The sequence below is a fragment of the Suricata suricatta genome, chromosome 2 (assembly GCF_006229205.1).
Source record: "Suricata suricatta isolate VVHF042 chromosome 2, meerkat_22Aug2017_6uvM2_HiC, whole genome shotgun sequence".
Classification (NCBI taxonomy): domain Eukaryota; kingdom Metazoa; phylum Chordata; class Mammalia; order Carnivora; family Herpestidae; genus Suricata; species Suricata suricatta.
In genome coordinates this window covers 140808372-140824313 of record NC_043701.1, presented here as the reverse complement: position 1 = coordinate 140824313, position 15942 = coordinate 140808372, and the positions used below count along the sequence as shown (strand labels likewise).

Here is a 15942-nt window from a genome sequence, read left to right as displayed (position 1 = left end):
TTAAAACATGGTCCACGTGCTCTAGGAGCTCAATTTAGGGCAGCCATGGTAGACTTCATCTTCTGAAGTCATAACTAAACTCTTCAGAAAGAGTTGCATCAGCTATTTGCAATTTCTGTCCTGGGCATCGGGACAGGGACCAATAGCTCATATGCCATATATTTCGTATCCCTTGAGGCATACTAATCTATTTAATCCACTGGATAGTGGTGGATCTTCCAGAAGGCCATAAGGAAGGATTTGAGCTGGGAAATTCTTAAGTCAAGCTCAAAAACTGGATGCCCAAAGAAGTCCGATTGATAAGGGAGAAAAAAATCATTCAAATAACAGATGGTAGTCTGGCGGGCTGTCCCTCTGTCCACAGGGTTCCTGAAGTAGTTCTCCCCCCGAAACCGTGATAATTTCCTCCTAAAAGGAAAAACAAAAAGAAAAGATCATTTATAATCAAGGAAGGGAAATAAACATCCACCAGAGAGAGATCAGTTCAAGATAGAAAGTCTATTAATACGTATCTGCCTTATCGTCACTCAAATTTATGGAAATGACAAGGGAGAAAGATCTGCTTTTAAAAAGAAGCAAATCCATATTGGGAAAATGGAAAGAAATCCAATATGGGAAAATAAGAAGGAAGGCTGTCCACAAAGCTAAATGTTCAAGAGTACTGAAAAACCAAAAGCCCTACAAAATCACGAGGTAAGGTAGGAAGGGGGCTGGGGACCAGAAGCGAGGAGAGACCACAAAAGGTCCTACGCTCCCATGCCCAGAAGATGAGCTATTCACTGTCAACTCCACCCCTTACAGAGAACAGATTTGGGAAACAGGGACTGTTTCCACTGATGGATAAACAGGAAATTCCAAGTCTGACACCACCTCATAGCTCAAAATTTATAAATATTTAAGGAAAAATCACACCCATAAAACAAATACCCAAGAGAATATCAAGTTTATAAAACAAACTGAGAGAGCCTTTAAGGGATGGGTATTCATCTCCTCAGGAGAATAAGAACATGAATCATCGATGAAATAAGAATGGGCTTTATTTTTTTCAAAATTAAAGAACATGGAAATGAAAAGAATGCCCATTTAAATGAAAATTTCCATAGAAGTCCTGAGGGGCAGAATGGACATAACTAAAGGGCAGTTCTGTTGCTGGAAGAACTGACACATCAGTAGTAAATGGACAGAGGTTGGGGCGCCTGGGTGGCTCAGTCAGTGAAGCGTCTGCCTTCGGCTCAGGTCATGATCTCACGGTTTGTGGGTTCGAGCACTGTGTCGGATTCTGTGCTAACAGCTCAGAGCCTGGATCCTGCTTTGGATTCTGTGTCTCCTTCTCTATTTTTTTCTCTCTCTGCCCCCTCCTCTCATATCCTCTGTCTCTGTCTCCCAAAAAGAAACATTTAAAAAAAATTTTTATGGACAGAAGATAGGAATGGACAATCCCCAGCAGAAATCCACGTGGTCATTAAACATATGAAAAGATCCTCTGTGTCAGTAGGAATCAGAGAAATGCAAGCTAATCAACAGGGAGATATGGCATCTGTCCATCTAATGGGAAAAAATTAAAATGACTCATAATCCCCAGGGCTGGCAGCAAGTGTGGGGAAACAGCCTCATCTCGCGTTGGCAGAAGCATGAATTGGCACTACATTTCAGGAGGGCAATCTGGCAGATCTTTTCAAAGTAAACTGTGCATAATCTTCTATCCAGCAATCCCAGTACCAGGGATCCATCCTAGAGAAATCCTGGCACATGCGCCCTAAGCAGCACAGACAAGCAATTCTCTGCAGCCCTGTTTGAGATCGTGGGAGCCTTCAAGGTTAGTAAGCGGCCATCGTGGGATACCACGGGCCATGTACAAGGAGGTGGTATGTGTACTGAATAGAAGGGTTTCAGTAACAGCCACCATCCTGATAACTTACAAGTGTCAGGTGCGCTGTTTCAGCACTTTACACGGTGCTCTCTCGGTGGAACCTCCCAGTGACCCTATGGAGACAAGTGCTATTTTGAAACCCATTTTACTGCAGAGGAAACTGTGCTATCAAAACATCAGAAGGTGCCCACGATCACACACAGTAATAAAGATGAGATTTAAAACTTAGCAGCCTGCTTCCAGAGATCATGCTTTTAAAAAATACACCACATGATATATTGGTTCTGTTTTAAAAAATCAAATTGCTGAGCTATTGGTAAAGAATTGTCTAGTTTAGGTGAAAATTAACAAAACTATGTATTTCCCTATGCACATGAATTTTTATGTTAATGCCCAGGAAATACCCATATATGTACACAGCAAATTAACAATTCAAGGTGGAGGATGGAAATGGGGATTTTACATTTATTTTTGAGAGAAAAAGAGAGGGGAGGGCACAAGTAAGCAGGAGAGGGGCAGAGAGAGAGAAGGAGACACAGAACCCAAAGCAGGCTCCAGGCTCCGAGCTGTCAGCACAAAACCCTATGTGGGGCTCAAACTCACAAACCACGAGATCATGATCTGAGCCAAAGTCAGATGCTTAATGGACTAAGCCACCAGGGGGAAGTGGGGATTTTAAATGTACAAGGCGTGTGGGTGGCTCAGTCAGTTTAGCGTCGGACTTTAGTTTAGGTCATGATCTCATGGTTTGTGAATTTGAGCCCTACATCAGGCTCTGTGCTGACAGTGCAGAGCCTGCTTGGGTTTCTCTCTCTCTCTCCCTCTCTCCCTGCCCCTCCCATGCTTGCACTAGATCTCTCTCAAAATAAATAAATAAACTTTAAAAAATCTAAAGATATTTTCACCTTGTATTGTATCTGATTTTTCTTAGAATGTAATCATAAATTAATTGTGTAATTAAAATTTTAATTTATACACGCTGGCCATAGATTTCCACATGGGCATAGATGAGCTCTCCCTTTAGTGAAAGAAACAAAATTAGATTGGCAGTCTCAAGCCCTGGATTTGGAAGAGAATAAAGACCTTCAAAGATACTGACCAAGCCTTCCTATGCTGGAACCACAGCACAGCATCTCTGAGAAATGGACCTTTTCCCTTTGCTTAAACACTTCCAGGGACAAGAAGTTCATCATAGCTCAAAGCACCTTCTATGGTACCAGGGAAACCAAGCAGTGTGGTACAGAGGAAAAAGGCACAAGCTTTAGAGGCAGACAGCCCAAGGATTAACTCCCAGACCTGGTGGTGCCAGCCACGAAAACTTAGGGAAGCCACCCAAGCTCCCTGCCTTTGGTTTCCTGATCTATGAAATGGGACCAATATGTCTCCCTCACAGAGCTGTCAAGAATATTAAGTGAGAACACGATGTACATACGGCAATAGGCACAATGTCTGACACAGAGAAGGTGCCGACGTCCACATATCCCCCCACCCCGTTTCCTAGAGCTGATAGAAGGCTCTTCCCAATACAGGTAGAAGTCTGACTTCAACCTGGTTAGTCCAGTTTTCCAATAGTACTCTCCACCCAGTGTCTAGGTATTTGTAAATGGATGATTTTCTATGTGCTTGACTTATAAGGTCAAGTCAAGAGCTGTCCCCTAGAGTCCCGGGAACCTCCATGAAGAAAAAACAATACAAACCCAGTGAGATGGTCAAGTAATTCTGTGAACCTTTCCATAGGTGCAAAGCTCAAGGAGGCGGTGAGCTACCATGGCTCTGTCTCTCGGAATCCCTACCCTACCCTTCCGGGTCATCGAGTTCCACCTTTGGCTTTCTCCCAGTTACCAGTTACCACTGTGCCAACAGCCACATTAACACAACACTTGCTTCTGTCTACATAGGTTTTTGGAAGGCAACATCTTTCCCAGTGAGAGGTCTACAGGAGGGGGACAAATAACCAGAACACATTCTGGAAGACAAGAACTCCCATACCACTTCACAGTTGAAGAGTACTCTTATGTATGCTGCGTCATCTCATGGTCATGGGATCTGAACCAAGTAATCTTTACACCCATTTGCTTGGTTAGGAAACGAAAGTTCAGTGAGGCTAAGGAACCTGTCCAAGGCCATACATGTACCAAGTGGTAAAGCTGTAGTTTAAACAAGAGACATGGGAACTCTACCAGAAAAGCTTCTCAAACTGCGGGGCTGATAGCTAGGCTTCAGCTCACTCTACAGAGCTGCTAGAGACCTGCCCAGAATGTTCTCAAGCAGGACATCCTGAGGATGAGTTGTGGGTGAGATACAGGGTTGGACAGAAGGTGGGTCAACTAGCTCCTAAGTGTTGACAGTAGGGCGCCCTCAGATACTCAAGGTGAGAAGAACTTAGGGACCAGGTGCCCATATCAGTCAGGGGGGTAAGCCAGAGACAACAGAGGGCCCCAGAGCCTGTCTAGACAAGCTCTACTCTCTTCCACCCCAATGTTCCATGTCCCTGTGATCCTACAGACCTTCTGAGGCTGCCTGCTCCCTCTCCACCTGACCTCTTACAACACCTACAACCTGGCTCTCCTTCAGCTCAAGTTTCTACGAGTCTCGTCTCCCAACCAGCACCCCCATGAGGGATACCTTGTGGAAATCAATGAGATCGGTGAGGGTCGCATGGCGATTGGGGTCCACTCCCAGGAAGCTGTAAAAATCTGCAGAGGCATCCACGAGAAAGTGCTTGAACCCTTTCTGCAGGCGATAGGAAAGGGTGTAGCCCCAGATTTTCTCACTGACCCGGACCAAAAATGCTCCCTCTGTCATGTTCTCCAGGAGATCTTCTGCATTTTCTCGGCTAATAATCCCTGATTTAAAAAAGAGGGGAAAAAAAGTCCATAGGTTCAGCAAACTTTTCCCCTGCCACTCTCCCCCACTCATCCCTGCCCCTGCTCCTCCTTCAAGGGTGTCAGGAAGGGGAGCTGCGTGGGGGGCTCAGGCACTTGCCTCATTGCACAAAGGACTCATCTTAACCCAGAATAAGCAGCTGTGAGCCTAGAGGCAGAATTTCTCCTAAGACCTGAGTTTAGCATACTTTCCTCCAAATTAAGCCATGCTAACTTGGATGAATTGGGTAAGCAATGAACAATGAGCCAGAATTATAGCAACCATCGACTACAAATAAGAGTCCTGCTCCGATGACAACACCAGAGTGACCTATGATTACTACCCCCGTTACCTTTCTTGCACCCGTGAATGAGCACCTGAAAACAGTACGTCGTCTTCTTTTTTTAAATTTTTTTAATGTTTTTATTTATTTTTGAGAGAGAGAGAGAGCATGAGCAGGGGAGGGTCAGAGAGAGAGGGAGATACAGAATCCGAAGCAGGCTCCAGTCTCTGAGCTAGTTGTCAGCACAGAGCCCAATGCAGGGTTCGAGCCCACAAACGGTGAGATCATGACCTGAGCCGAAGTTGGATGCTTAACCGACTGAGCCAACCAGGCGCCCCTATGTCTTCTCAAGAAAGAGGGCTTCCTGGGGTGCCTGGGTGGCTCAGTCAGTTGAGCATCTGGCTTCAGCTCAGGTCATGATCTCAAGGTTCATGGGTTCGAGCCCTGCGTTAGGCTCTGTGCTGACAGCTAGCTCAGAGCCTGGAGCCTGCTTAAGATTCTGACCCTCCCTTGCTCGTGCTGTCTCTCTCTGTCTCTCAAAAATAAATTTTAAAAAAACATTAAAAAAGTAATTAATTAATTAATTAATTAATTAAAAAGAAAGAAAGGGGCTTCCTCCATCCACCTGTGGACACCAGGCAAACAGCTCAAAGAACAAAAATTTCCCAGGTTCTATAGTCCTTCCCAATGTGCTTTCACCACTGTGTGAAAGTCGGGTCTGGCCCTGGAGTTGAGTATTTGCCAGGGGCTCATCCCCAGCAGGGCTTTCCGGGAGCTGTGCTCCCCTGGAGAGAGCGCAGGAAGCCATGTGTGCATCAGAAAGAGGGCAGGAGCCAGAACAGCTGGATTACCCACTGACCCCTGCCTTCATCTGGGCTATGAGATATTCACCCAACCTCTCAACACCTCTGATGTCCTTTGATGTTTCAGCGATCATCTTAATCCATCTACTTCAAGGGCACATCACAACTTCCAAGTCAGATGAAGTCTTTGAAAGACTTTCATAAATTGAGAACAACGGTGGACAGAGGCTGCTGTCCTCTGTCATTCCGGATCAGAGGAGAAGCACGCTGTCTTGTTCACACACCCACCTGTTCACCCTCTGCGTACATTCAGTGGGATCGTTCATGGCAGTGACGTCATCCCTATGACCCGGAGACCTGTGACTTCTGCACTGTTCACCGGTGTCACTTTCAAGCTTTCCTGTAGCATTCCCTTTCCCCCCCCACACACACACCATCACTCTCCTACTTACAGGTGATCTGGCTGGACTTTGCTTGTGCCCAAAGCAGAGGACATAGAGGCAATCACACTGTCACATGTCCCCCTTTTAAGACAGGCAACACAAATGGGGGCCACCTCTTTCCTCCTTGCCCAGGACTTACAAGAGGAAATCAAGTGAGCTACCCTCCCCAACAAGGCTATCTAAGTAGGACTCTAGGGAGAGAGAAGGAAAGGAGGTGGGGAGACCTTCTGCCACAAAGCACTTGAAGAATTGTACACAAATCCCTTATAGACAAGAGGGTACGCCCTGGGCTGTCCCTCACCCCCAGGGAGGGCACTAGTGCCTTCAGCCAGGGAAGCAGGGATAGCCAAAAGAGGACCAAAATGGCACACCTGGAATCTGTCAGAAGACTCAGCACTGGCCCTCACCCATCCCCTGCCCCAGTGTCAGAGGACCTAGACCCTAAACATGACTGGAGAAGGGAGAAAAGTGAGACAGAGTAGAGGCAGCTCAGGAGGAAAATGACCAGAAAATGTCACCCCAACCCAATTCCCCACACCTCAACCTAAAGCCCAGCCCAGACTGGAAACTGGGAGAGGAGAGAAGTGTTACACTGGGCAGCAGACCGAACAATCAAACTTGAATAGGACTCAATTCTTCACCATCCGAAAGTGACCAGTAACACCAAAAGGACAAGGTCATATCTCTGCCATCTAAAACCTCTGAATAGCTCCCCTGAAATCCAACAAAGTCCAAGGCTCAAGGAGGGACAGACCCTGGGCTCCAGGACTCCATCCCACCCACCCCTCTAGGCTCATTTGTTCACTCACCTCATGTGCCACTACTGGCCGCTGACCCCAAGGCCCCCTTGTGCAGAAGCCTCAGCCCCAGCCCAGCCCCCTTGGTCCCACTGAAGGCTGTCTCCTCTCTCCTAGGAAGCACAGGCTTATGGTCACGCACACTCTACCTTTGCACAAGTTAGAAAAAGATGTCTCTCTGAGGCGTGGAACTTGAAAAGGCTACCCATCTGGACCCGGATGGCCAAGTTCACACCTCTGCATTTCTAGCCCTCCTCCCCACCCACGAGCCCTGTTGGCAAGTTCCCTTGACTCAGGGTGCAATCTGCTCATCCCTGTTAGGAAATCATTTCTATCCCAGGAGGCTGCACAGGAGACCTGTCTTTGAGCTTTCATAACACCCTGCCCAGATGTTGCCGTAAACTAGGAAACAGGTGGTGAACGGCTCAAGGACAGAGCCTGTGGCAACTGTGGGAGGTTGCTGCCCAGGCTTCCCTCAGGAGGGACCCTGCTGCAAGATGCGTCTGGACGGACAGCCTCCAACTGCTGCTCACAACCCACCGCTGAAGCACGTTCTCCCCAGGCTGCTTCTGGCTCCGAGGGTACAGGACTGAGTGTCCTTGGGGCATCTCGGTGGCTCAGTCGGTTAAGCGACCAACTACTAGTTTCCGCTCAGGTCACGATCTCACAGTTCGTGAGTTCGAGCCCTGTATTGGGTTCTTTGCTGTCAGCGCAGAGCCTGCTTCAGATCCTCTGTTCCCCTCGCTTTCTGCCCCTCCCTCTCTCTCTTTCTCAAAAGTAAAACAAACAATAAAAAAGAAATACTGAGTGCCCTTGCCCCAGAGCACAGAGGTTTCCCTGACTGAGCGCAAGGGTACCAGAGCCACCACTCCCACCCAGGGCGGGCCTGCTGAGTGGGCAGTAGGGCTGGGGCTTCCCATCAGCTGGAGCCGGACTCCCTGGGCTGTGCTCCGGTAGCAGGCTCCCCCCTTGTCGCCCCTCCTACCCTCCCTCCCTTCATGGGCGTGGACCCTCGGTCTGAAGACTCTCCCACCTTCTCCTGCTCCCTCTCCCCTTTATCCTTCATGGGCATTTCTGCCAATAGCTCTCTTGCACTTCTGCTTCCCAGGAGACCCCCACTGACCCAGAAGCTGATCGTTGGGCCCCAAGTACACGGAATGTTGGGGGGCCTGTCTGAAGCAGTAATCAAGAGCATGGACGAAAATCACAGCGCAGGGACTTGTTCAATAGGCGGCCCTGGGCAGACTCTGTAAGCTTCTGAAACCCAGGGCAGTGTCCTCGTCTATTAAGCAGCCCCACTAATACTACCTACGTCATCAGGTTGTTTGAGCCTACCTTAAATTAATGTGTGAATGTGCCTACCACAGCGCCTGAGGACACAACGGCCATCTAATTTATTTATTTATTTTTTATTTTTTTTTTTTTTTTTTTTTTTTTTAGAAAGAGAAAGTGCATGCAAGCAGGGGAGAGGCAGAGGGAGAGGGAGAGGAAATCCCAAGCATGCTCCGTGTAGAGCACAAGGCAGGGCTCGATCTCACACCGAATGAGCTGAAATCAAATGTCAGACGCTCAACCACTTAGCCGGCTGAGCCACCAGGCACCCCTGCAATGGCCATCTAATACACGTCACTAGTTGGCCTCGGCTACACCCAGGGTACTGCTCGTGTGCCAGGACTGGAGGTCACCTTGTACTGGCAGCAGTCTTGGTCATAGCACTGCCAGGCCGCACTGCCCACGCACCCAGTCCCCCCAGACAAAGGCTGCTGAGGAGGACTTCTTCCGGTGGGGACTGGGCCCCAGCCTGCACCCCCCCACACACACACCCCGCGGACTCTCTGGGTGCCTGGAATAGTAAACATCTGTGAGACCTGCCCCCACTCTTGCATACTTAACCTAGCAATCAAAATTGTAATCGGGCCCAAGACCAAAAGGAATACAGCTTCATTGTTCAGGATGGCACGGACCGTTTCACAGCAAACCTGACCCCCAAGAGAATTAGTTGGTGGCTGGGAGCCCTGCAGGACACTTACAAGGAGAAGCTGTCTCAGTTTCCTATGGCATTCACGCTGCCCTCCCCATCTCTCCCTCCCTCCCTCCCTCTCTCTCCCTCTCTCTCCCTGGCTGGCCTCTAAGCCAAGTGTGCTGGGAACTAAGCACTAACCATACCCCAACCCATCCCCCTCTGCCCTTAATATACACTCGACAACCTCTTGGCTGAGGAAGAAGGGAGAGGCTCACCTCACCCCTCCCAACTGGGGAGCGAGCACACTGCTCTCCAGGGCACTCAAGAACTGTCTGCCTCTGCCCGTGACCAGGGCTGGCTGAGGGATGCAGCCTAACCACAGGATGCTCCACGGAGTTGTTCTGGAATGATCGCTGGAGATCCCTCCTGAGCCGATTCTCACCCGCCAACAATGGGAAAGGAGCATTTCCTGTCATTTCTCTCCTTCCTCCCTTTAACAGGGATGTGTTAAGCACTCTCTAGGAGCCAAGCCCCATGCTCTGAATGGGAGTCAGCACTGAATGAGAAAGAGTTCCTGCCTTCCAGAAGTTTAGACTCTGGAAGAATTTTTCTGTTTTGCTTTGTTTCGTTTTGTTTTAAAGAAAAGGTTGGGACTCCTGGGTGGCTCAGTTGGCTAAGCATCCAACTTCGGCTCAGGTCATAATCTCACGTCCGTGGGTTCAAGCCCCGTGTCAGGCTCTTGCTGACAGCTAGCTCAGAGCCTGGAGCCTGCTTTGGATTCTGTGTCTCCCCCTCTCTCTGCTCATCCCCCATTCATGCTGTCTCTCTCTGTGTCTCAAAAAGAAACTTAAAAGAAGTTAAAAAAAAGTTTTTTTAAAAGAAAAGAAAGAAAAGGCTCACCGTAACCAGTGGTAATCAAGGCCACAGGTGCTGTGGGAGCTGGGGGCCTCCCCACTCAGCTCTGGCCCCAGGGGTAGGAGTGACAGCTAGACTGAGAGCAGAGGGGTAAAACAAAGGGGTGAGGTGAGGATCTGTTTAGGAAAAGGGATTAGCACATGGTTCTTCGGGCAGGAGGGGAGGCCAAAGAGGCAGGAGGGGAGACCAACATAGGAGATGGGCGGTGGCAATGTCCACAGAGACCATTACGAGGATTCTGGACCTAATTCTGAGAGCAGTGAGAAACTACAGGTGTTCCTGAGGCAGAAGATCATCAAGGATGGAAACATGGCCTGGGGGGGTATGAATTAGAGGCATACAAGTTAGGGATCTCAGTGCAGTGAAGACTCCTTCATCTAAGCATTGCTTCAGAGCTACATTTCCACAGCTGCAGCATTGGAATCCAGCTCCCAGGCCACTCATCTGCCAGAAATGGCTTCTATTTCGAAGCAGGGGTGGGGGGAGGACACGGTGGGGGTGACATGAGAAGCCTCATGTCATAGCCAGCATGGGGCACCTTCTGGGGCCTCAGTGGGCCTCATCTCCTTCAGTCTTCCTACCATCCCAATTATCATCAGTTCATAACAGAGGCCACTGAGGGTCAGCAAGAAAAAGGACTTACCCAAGATCACAGAGCTATTAAATGGTGGAGCCAGAATCTGACCTCACGTCTTGAGACTCCAACTCCAGTGCTCTTTGCTCTACACCATCTTATCTCAGGCAGAGGGCACTAAGTGCTGTGAAAGACGCAAGAAGGAGATGAATGTGGCCTGCAGAAAAGTCAGGGCAGGCCTTAGCGAGGCAACAAAGTGGAATGGGAAGCAGGCCTCGGCAGCTGGGTAGATTCCGTGGCTGAGGCAGAGGGGGTGAGGTGAAAGGAGAGGAGGGATAAGATGAGTGGAGAGTCACAATGAAGACTAAGAAGGAGTCCCTGGCACATTTACATAAATGCAACCTAAAAGACGCCTAATCTAAGTCTCAGGACAGGAAGAGACTTGGAGGATGGACTGAAAGATCTAGAACGTGTATATCGGGATCCCAGAGAAGACCGGCGAGGAGAATGGAGAGGAGGCAGTATTTAAGAATGATTCATCGCAGACACGTCCCAGCAAAACTGCACAAAGCCACTTAACGTCTCATTTTGTCAGCCAGAGAAAAAGGCCGATTATCTACAAAGAATGAACAACTGGATTGATGGTTAACTTCTCCGTTGCAACAGTAGACGCCAGATGACAGTGAGATGATATTTTCAGTGTGCTGAGAAAAAAAATAACAGTGTTTAATATAATTACCTTTCAAGGAGGACAAAATAAAGACATCTTCAGGAAAAAAAAGAAGTTGAGGAAATTGACTATTAAGAATATTCTAAAGGATGTCCTTCAGGTAGAAGAAACGGGGTCCTGGATAGACCATCGGAGAGGCTAGAAGGTGTGATGAGCACAAATATCGCAGTAAGCTAAAAGTACATACTGACTTCCAAAATAATAGGAATAATTGATAAGCTGAGGGTTTGAAATAAGATAGAACTGTAATGCTGACAATTTCTGATCAATTGAGAGTAGAATCATCAGACTTAAAAAAATCCATGTGTTTATAGATGTTGGCGAGGATGCAGAGAAAGAGGATCTCCTTTGCTCTGCTGGTGGGAATGCAAACTGGCGCAGCCACTCTGGAAACAGTATGGAGGTTCCTCAAAAAATTACAAATAGAACTCCCCTACGACCCAGCAATTGCACCACTAGGTGTTTATCCAAGGGATACAGCTGTGCTGTTTCGAAGGGGCACATGCACCCCAGTGTTTATAGCAGCGCTATTAACAGCCAACATACAGAAAGAGCCCAAGTGTCCATTGACAGATGAATGGATAAAGAAGATGTGGCACATACATACAATGGAGTATTACTCAGCAATCAAAAAGAATGAAATCTTGCCATTTGCAACTACGTGGATGGAACTCAAGGGTATTATGCTACATGACATTAGTCAATCAGAGAAAGACAAATATCATCTGACTTCATTCATATGAGAAATTTAAGATACAAAACGAAAGAACATAAGGGAAGGAAAACAAAAATAATACAAAAGCAGGGAGAAGGACAAAACGTAAGAGACAAATAGAGACAACAAATGGAGGGTTGCTGGGGGGTTGTGGGAGAGAAGATGGACTAAATGGGTCAAGGGCATTAAGGAATCTACTCCTGAAATCACTGCTGCACCATATGCTAACTAACTTGGATGTAAATTAAGCAATAAATAAACTATTGAAAAAATTTTAATGTTTAATTATTATTGAGACAGAGAGAAACAGAGCATGAGAGGGGGAGGGTCAGAAAGAGGGAGACACAGAATCTGAAGCAGGCTCCAGGCTCTGAGCTGTCAGCACAGAGCCTGATGCGGGGCTCGAACCCATGAACTGTGAGATCATGACCTGAGCCGAAGTCGGAGACTTAACTGACTGAGCCACCCAGGCGCCCCAAATAAACTATTTTTTTTTAATTCATGTGTTTAAGGGGTGCTGGCTGGCGACTCAAGCCCCATGTTATCTAAATAAATAAAACTTCAAAAAAGAATAAAAAACAAAAGTAGGGGCACCTGGGTGGCTCACTCAGTTAAGCTTCCAACTCTTGATTTCAACTCAGGTCATGATCACACAGTTCATGAGATCAGGCCTGAGTCCAGCTCTGCACTGACAGCACGAAGCCGGCTTGGGATTCTCTCCCTCCCTCTGTCTGCCCCTCCCTCATTTATGCTTTCTCTTGTGTGCCCTCTTCCTCTCAAAATAAATAAACATTAAAAATCTATTAAAATAAATTAAAACTTTGTGTGTTTAGGAAGAGGCTAAAGATTTACATCAACTTTACGATATGTGGAATATGCATGTTAAATCCTCTAAACTAACCACTAAAAAACAAGCACCAAGAGCAGTATAACCTCCAAACAACGGAGGTGGAAAAATACAATGAGAAAAAAAAATTCTTTTCAATGAAGCATGAAACAAGCTAATAACTGAAAAATAACTACACTTTAGTTCCATTTATATTAAATTGAAAAGCTCACAAAGCTAAGCACTACAGTGTTTGGAGATTAACATATAAACAAGAAATGAGGCAAAGAATGGATAGAGAAAATACTCAGGAGACGGATCACGTCTCCTGTGCTGTGGGAGGAGGAGCCAGGCTGCCCTGGGGAGGAGCACATGGGTACTTTCAGGATCGGCCGTGTCCCCACTGCTGAAGCTTCCTTCACGAGCCTCACATCAGTATGTGCGCACACCACGTATATTCAACATTTGATATTTTAAGTATTTAAATATCACTGCTTTGAACCCCCCACCCACATTATGCTATGACATTCATTCAAAGTCAGTCAGTGTCCTTTGAGGGACGGGGAGGTTATCACCTAGGAAGGAAAGCATCACTAATGAGCTTTAAATGTCAGTGTCGGCTGCTTTGAGTGTCTGGAGCATGGTTCTCAGCCCTGGCCCACTCTGACCAAGTCTCGTGTAATTCATTTTGGGTACAACAAGCATCATCATGTTTACAGTCTTCTCAGGTAATTCCGATATGCAGCCAGGTCTGAGACTCGCCGAGCTGGAGTGTAAACAGTCTTGTAAGCCAGGATTGGCAGAAACGTAAAAAGTGATTCTATGTTTAGAGTAATACTTGGAGGTCTGAACACAATTTTACTGACCTAGAGAGGACATAGGATAGGTCCTGTGAGAAGTCCCTGCCAGACAGGAAGGAGCTTTCCCTGGGCTGGGGTGGGACAGAGGGAATGAAGGACCCAAGGGAGGCCCCCACTCCTGCACCCCACACCCCACAGATATTGAGAAAGTAGAAGAGTTCTGTACCCCCAATTTTGCCCATATAATGTAGCCACAATTAGTGCAGAATGAGGCATTAGGAGACAGAACAGCCTGATGATGATGTGTGCCAGCTTCCCCAAGTTCCTGTGACTTGTGGGGGGGACCAAGGACTCTCCCACGCTCTCATGTGGGATTTGGAACAGAGGGTAGAGCAACATATGGCTGCTGGCAATAGGGGCGAATCAGCCTTCTAGAGAGCTCCTGGTACTCCGAGTCCAATTAACTGCGTGTATACCCTCTGGCCCAACAACTCCATTACTGAGATCTGTTCTAAAGAAATCATCACACAGGTCCATAAGGGTCCAGCGCAAGAAATGTAATCGCCTCTTAGATTGATCTGTGGTGCTGGTAAGTTGGGGGCAATCAAAGTGTCCATGACTCAGGGAGTGGATGAGCGAAACCAGATAGATTCACCCTGAGGAATACTGTCAGCAATTAGAAATAATAGACCAGAGATAGGAACAGCATGGCTGTCATAACATAAGCTTGTGAGACAGAGTGAGGAGCAAGAATGAGATTAAAGCACCTGAGCCCTCAGGTAAGTGTGCTCACGCACAGGGTAGGACAAGGTAGAGTCTGCCGTGGCAGCAACATCGTTTCCAATCTGTCCAAATCCCCAAGTAAGGGCAAGCAGAACAAGTAGAAAACAAACCCAAAAGTCCATGGACTATGTTTACAACAGAACTAGGTAGCAAGGCGGTCCCACGAACCCCATATACAAATGGTGGTGGGAACAAATAATCAGCACAAGACCTTCGTGGTACCAGGTGTTTCCACAGGAAGAAGAAAGAAGCAAGTGTGACCAATGGACCCCAGAGCAGTCAACAGGAACTTACTGGAAGCAGGAAGCTAACTTAAGAGCAGCAGCCGAAACTCGGGAAGGATTTGTCTTCCACAATCTTGGGGACATGTGAGAGGCCCATGGGGACACTCTCCAGAGCCACCTTCAACCACTGGGAGTAGCATCAAAATGAGCCAAGTAAGAGAAAAGAAAGAAAAGGATAAAAATCCAGATCCACATAGGGGGAGGGGAACAGAGCGGAGCTACCCCGGGGAAGCAAGCTGTCCTATTTGTGAACACTTCACAAAAATAATAGAATTGGAGGCTCTATAAGAACAAAACAACTCTCCTGGCCCTTGTTTCACTTGAAATGTTCAGGCAAACTAATTTCATATAAAAACTAGCCAAAGAAAAGCATCAAGGTCAATGCTACCATGAGAAAAAAAGAAAATAAGGAGCAGAGTAACTTCCCTTGGGTGATATATATACAAGAACCCTTCAAACAGATACACAGTATTATCAGAAGGGCTGCTTCTTGAAGAGAAATGGGAATGTGAGTGGAAAATAAGGGAGAGTAAGAAAATAAATAAGGGACAGTCTTGTTTATTTCCATAATGATCATAAACTATGAGGACAAGAGAGGGAAGAGGTAGCCAGTGAAACGAACCTCCAGGACTTAGGGTTTTTTGAAAAATAATCATCATTAAGAACGCAATCCAGGGGCTCCTGGGCGGCTCAGTCCATTAAGCCTCAGACTTCAGCTCAGGTGATGATCTCTGGGTTGGTGAACTCCAGCCCACAGTCAGGCTGTGCACTGGGATTGTCTTTCTCGCCCGCTCTCTGCCCCTCCCCCACTTGCTCACGCGCTCTCTCTCCTCTCAAAATAAATCAACTTAAAAAAAAAAGAGCATAGCTCAGAAAAGAGGCAAGGTGACCCCAGAACTTGGGCTTTGAAGTGGATGGTCTTCACTAACAGCTAATTGATGGCAGTTGTTAAAATTCAGAAGCCCCAGCAATATTCAAGGTACAGCCACATCAGGTTTGGAGAAGGGAACCCCTAGAAGCACAGAACAAGGTCCAGAAAGGAGCAGCCAATCAGGACCTTCCTTTGGCTCACTCCCAAGCCACAAGCTCCCCTTGCCCTCAGACACTGCTTGGGGAAAAGGAGTGATGTTGGAGGGACCCCGCGAAAAGAGAGAAGCAGAACCTTGAGTTTAAAATTAAGGTTGAATATTTGCTAGAAAGTGAAACTGAAAGAGATTCTTAAACCAGAGGAACCGGAAATATTAAGGGTTATTTTTCAGGCACTAACAGGACCAAGGTACTGATAAGGTGA

The 15942-nt window shown here is 47.3% G+C and overlaps 1 protein-coding gene across 1 annotated transcript in view; it reads right to left on the bottom strand.

Moving 5' to 3' along the window:
* Positions 1-9: 9 nt before the first annotated feature.
* Positions 10-15942, bottom strand: part of SH2D4B (SH2 domain containing 4B) — a 90456-nt gene continuing 74523 nt past the window's right edge. Inside the window, exon 7 of the mRNA XM_029915695.1 lies at positions 10-408. Coding sequence (XP_029771555.1) covers positions 320-408 — 89 coding nt within the window. The 3' untranslated portion in view covers positions 10-319. The remainder of the gene's footprint in view (positions 409-15942) is intronic.